The 5,025-nt window shown below is 42.3% G+C and overlaps 1 protein-coding gene across 1 annotated transcript in view; it reads right to left on the reverse strand.

Annotated features, from left to right (window-relative positions):
* LOC125931250 (transcription factor SPT20 homolog) overlaps positions 1-2,348 on the reverse strand; it is a 3,197-nt gene extending 849 nt beyond the window's left edge. The window contains exons 1-2 of the mRNA XM_049643218.1: positions 753-2,348; positions 248-323 (exon numbers count right to left, since the gene is read on the reverse strand). Of these exons, the coding sequence (XP_049499175.1) occupies positions 248-323; positions 753-2,292 (1,616 nt within the window). The 5' untranslated portion in view covers positions 2,293-2,348. The remainder of the gene's footprint in view (positions 1-247; positions 324-752) is intronic.
* Positions 2,349-5,025: the final 2,677 nt, after the last annotated feature.

Here is a 5,025-nt window from a genome sequence, read left to right on the forward strand (position 1 = left end):
TTGAGTCACTTGCGCAGAAGATTTCTGGGACTTGGCCGTGACCTGGGTGGCCGAGGTTCTCTGTGATGTGCCGGTAGTACACAAAGTAGCTGTAGGAGCGCTGGAAACTTGAATCAGTTCCACAGAGGATTTCTGGGAAGTGGCCATGACTGGGGTGGTCAGGGTTTTTTGTGATAAGCTGGTAGTAGATATGGTGGCTTTAGGAAGTATACTAACTGGAGTCACTTCCACAGAAGATTTGCAGGACTTGGCCATGACCTGGGTGGCCAAGGTTCTCTCTGAGGAGCTAGCACTGGACAAAGTAGCTGTAGGAGGCATGTTAACTCGAATCACTTCCACAGAGGATTTCTGGGAATTGACCGTGACTGGGGTAGTCAAGGTTCTTTGTGATGAGCTGGTAGTGGACACAGTGGCTGCAGGAAGCATGCTAGCTCGAGTCGCTTGCACAGAGGATTTCTGAGATCTGGCCATGGCCTGGGTGGCCAAGGTTCTTTGTGATAAACTGGTAGTGGACAAAGTGACTGGAGGAAGCATACTAATTTGAATCGCTTCTGCAGAAGGTTTCGGAAAGTTGACTGTGATCGGGGTGGTCAGGGTTCTTTGTGATGAGCTGGTGGTAGTCAGGGTGGCTGCAGGAAGCATGCTAGCTTGTTTCACTTCCACAGAGGATTTCTGGGAATTTGCTGCGACCTGGGTGGCCAGGGCTCTTTGTAGAGAGCTGGTGGTAGACAGAGTGGCCACAGGAAATGTACTAATTGGATTCACTTCCACAGGGGATTTCTGGGAAGGACTTGGTGGCTTAGAAGCTGGAGCAGGAGATGGAGATTTAAGAAAGGTGCTTCCCTGCCATGGAGTAAAACTGTTACCTGACCAAGTCTTTCCTGAGCTTGAGGGAGGTTTGATGGCTGGAGATGGATGGCTGACTGCCTTCCCCAGGACTGAAGACTGAACAAACACGATCTCAGGCTGTTCTGTTTCTTTCCCTGGAGGCAGCTGGCTGAGGCTGGCTGAGCCACTGGAGCTGTGTGACACAGTGACCGGACATTTGGCCTTCTGCTTGACCAAGACCTGTGACTGAATGACTTCCCTCCCAGCATCACTCTTTGACCTAGGCAGAACACTAGTTGAATGGTCACCTGTGGAGGAGTGCAGAGGGGACGCCTGTCTTTCATGTCTGCTTTTTTTACGTACCCTTCTTTTACCAGAGATAAGTGGATCATTAAGTGACTGCATGAAGGCTGGCTTTGTTTGAGACTCATCGCCACCTTCATATCCAAATTCAAAATCATCTTTTGCCTCGTGGGCTGGCCAGTCTGTTGGTTTTGACTCATCATATTTGACAAACGTCTCCCATTTAGCATATTTCTGCACGTCCACTTCAGAAGGTACAGCCAAGTCACAGGGTCTCTGTTTCCACGTATCTACATAATTCCGCGGTTTAGAAATTACGAAGTCACAATTCTCACTTGTTGTACTTTCTCTGCTTTTTTTGTAAGAAGGCCATACTCTCAGCTCAGGAGGAGGTGGACGATGAGACAGCTCCTGCTGCCGGTTCAGGGAGGGTGCAGAATACCTCTTGAAGCTCCTTTTCATGGGGCCAGTGTTCATCTTTTGCTTGTTATAGAGCAGCCTGTTTGCAGTGCAGGCTACTGATACAGAAGGATCAAGACACAGCGGTTCGGCCGTAGCTAAGATCAGCTGGCTCTCCAGCAAAAGCCTGTCTTCCTGGGTCCAGGTCTGGTCATCGCTGCTCATGGACTGCACGTCGCAGGCTAACGTCTGCATCGTTGGCCGCAGGAGAACATGCCTGCTCGCGTAGCCGGGAGGTTCCCGACTGCACTGCCTGTAGTCCCGTACCTGGGCTATGACACACCCAGAGTGAAAAAAGTTAACCTGAGATTTTTCCAGGAGATCCACCAGAGCAGGAGGTAATTGTTCAGCATCCAAGTATTCGAGCAACTCCCCTTCTTCATAAGGCAGTCGAATGGTCTCCGAATAGGATCCATTTTCGCCCTCGAGCATCAGCGAATATCCCTCCTTTCCTGGGTATAGGTTGACCACTAAGCACGGCAACGACTCTCTCCTCAGGAGCTTCTCCAACAAGTTCACGTTGCTTCTTAATTCCTCCGTAGCCTCAGGCTCTTTCCCGCATTCTTCCACATATAGGTCATAAAGTTTTTCATCCAGAGATGCTCCCCCACTCGCTGAGCCTTTCCTTTTAGGAGGCCTTTGCTGGGCACTGGCAATGATATAGTCCGCACGGTCCAGAGCTTGTTCTAAAGACTGTTGCATCGTGGGGCAACAGGGGCCCTAAAAAGAAGGGAAACTGCAAGTGCCTTGATGAGCGGGATAAAAATAGTGTCTCTGATACAAATGTTTAGGTCTGCAGAATGTCCCAACTCCACACTGGAGCCACCAGCCTAACTTCAAAATTAATACCAAGAAACCCGCCAGCAAGAAAACAAATCACAGAATTCTTGGCAGTCTCCCAAAATACCTGTGTCTGTACAGGCCGTAGCCTCTGTACTGGGCCTTACGTCGTTGCCCTTGGCTAGGCCGGAAGTTGACGCGGAGGGGTCAAGCTACATAGCCTCAGTGCGCTTGCGTGCTGCCTCAGGCTGCACCTTCCGCGCCCCCGATGGCGGGGTGTTCAGTGGTCTGCACTTCCTTTCGTTTGTGCACTTCCTGTTGTGATGCCTGCGCTTCCTCTTGACAAGTAGGGCCCGGAAGCCATGTCTAGTCGATGCAGTTTTATGGGATAATGACAAAAACCATTTCTAGGAACTGATTTGGTGTCATGCTTTTCCCCATTTTCTTGTCATAAAATAAAGAACAAAGAAAAATTACAAATATAATTATGACCTATGTGCTCTCCTTTTCCCCATAAAAAGATGTATGTGTGTTCAACCCGCAGCTGCTTTTGAGAATGGATTACAAGGGAAGTTGTACACTGAGATTGAGACAATAGGATCAGTAACAAGTTACTTTCCATGTAGGAGTTAACAGTTTGCTTGGGCAGAGTGGTAAAGGAGAGGAAGTGCTAAACACGGAGAAGTGAGACCAACTATCTCCAAAGGAAATGATAGTTGAGCTTTCTTAAAGGGTGAGTAGAAGTTATCAGACAAATAAAAGGATTCAAGTCATGGAAATTCTGGAGTTAGGAGAGAAATCTATATTGGAGCTATGGATGAGGATGTTGTCAAAATCTATTTGAATTTATTTTCCAGAGAGTTCCCACCAAGAGTCAGCCATATTTCAAAGTTATTCAAAATACAATTTATCTAATGCTCCAGGAACTTTAGAAAGCAGGCATTTTTACCCTCTTTTTTTCCAGTGAAGAACCTGACATTCAAGCAACTTAAGTAATAGGCTGAAGGTTATAAAATGGTAAGCAGTTGAGGCAGGAAACAAATCCAAATCTCTGACTGCAAAGTCTAGCCTCTTTCCACTTCTCTAGGAAACTACCCCTAAAAACAGAGGGGCATCTGGAAACATTGATAGGGAATTTGCTGATAGATGACCAATAGGATGTCATCTTAAGATGACATGCAAATTTTGTGGGGTTTTTTTTTTGCTAATGTAAAACATTAAATTACTCGTTGTTATGCAAAATTGATCATTCATAAAGACATCCCATTAAAACCAGTCATGGATAAATAAATACCCAAGAATAATGAAGAAATTGTTTAGGAGATTAGTTCAGGAGATGGATGAAACATGTGATGGGAATTAAAGAGTATGCTGATCAGGATGAGCACTAAATTGTATAGGATTGTTTAATTGTTATATTGTACACCCGAAAATAATATTACACTGTGTGTTAACTATACTGGAATTAAAATAAAAACTTAATTTAAAGAATAAGTAATGGCAAGGGATTTGCCTTACCAGATATTAATTTAATTATATTAAACAGTGTTTCCTGGTGTATAAATTTCACGGGAGATAAGGTGAACAGTTGGATATCTAAGAAATAATTCCCGAGACATACAGAAGTTTGCCATACAGCAGGAGTGGCATCACATGTCAGTGGAGGAAAGATAAAGTTTTCACTCAGTGGTGTTCGTAATAAAGGAACCTGTTTGAAAAAACAAGCTTTTTTTCTATCTTACCATTTTTGTAAATATAAGTCAATGATGAAACTACACAAGTACTGGAAGAAAATACTGAAAAATTTTAAAATATTTATAATTGCAGCATAGAAAAGGTCTTTCTAAAAGTCACAAAATCCAGAAGTTATAAAATGATTGATATAATTATTACAAAGAAATAGTAGCCAGTCTTCATGTCAGTCAAAATAAAATTAATGACAACAAACTGACCAAAGATATTTGAGCTAGAAATCAGAATACATAAATATCCTTAATATAAAAAGATCCTACAGCTCTGCCATACTATTTTTTATTCTCTGTTCTTTTTTGTTGTTGTTGTTCCCACCAGTTATTTTTACACTGATACCACTATGTGATTTTACTCCTCTTTTATCTTACCTCGATTTATACTGTTAGGTCAGCTGTAAATATTTTAATTCTCACCTATATGTTAATGAATCAGGTTACTCTCTACTCCTTCCTTCTCTCTGCATTTTTTAGGTGTGTTATTAATACTTCATCAGAGAAAATAGCATTTATTCGTTATTCTTACGACGATAATACTTAATACTGTGTTTATTTTAGTACCGGAACTTCAGTTAAGTATGCTCACTACCAAAAATTCTCCAGATCCTTCTCTGTCCTTACAGTGTAACATTGTCCATTGTAACATTGTAACATTCTCTATTTGTAGGAAGCATTTATATGTACAATATTTCCTGACATTCTTTTTTTTTTTTTAATGTTTAAAACCTTGCTGGTAAAAAATCTTAGCTCATACTCTGTCCTTTACATTCTTGAAAATGTTACTCTGCCCTTGTTGGGCTTTGTGTTTTCTTTTTTTGTAAGTGACTTGGCCTTTTCTCTGAAGGTTCAGAGGATGTTATTTTTATTTTATTTTATTTTATTTTATTTTATTTTATTTTATTTTATT

The sequence above is a fragment of the Panthera uncia genome, chromosome X (assembly GCF_023721935.1).
Source record: "Panthera uncia isolate 11264 chromosome X, Puncia_PCG_1.0, whole genome shotgun sequence".
Lineage (NCBI taxonomy): Eukaryota > Metazoa > Chordata > Mammalia > Carnivora > Felidae > Panthera > Panthera uncia.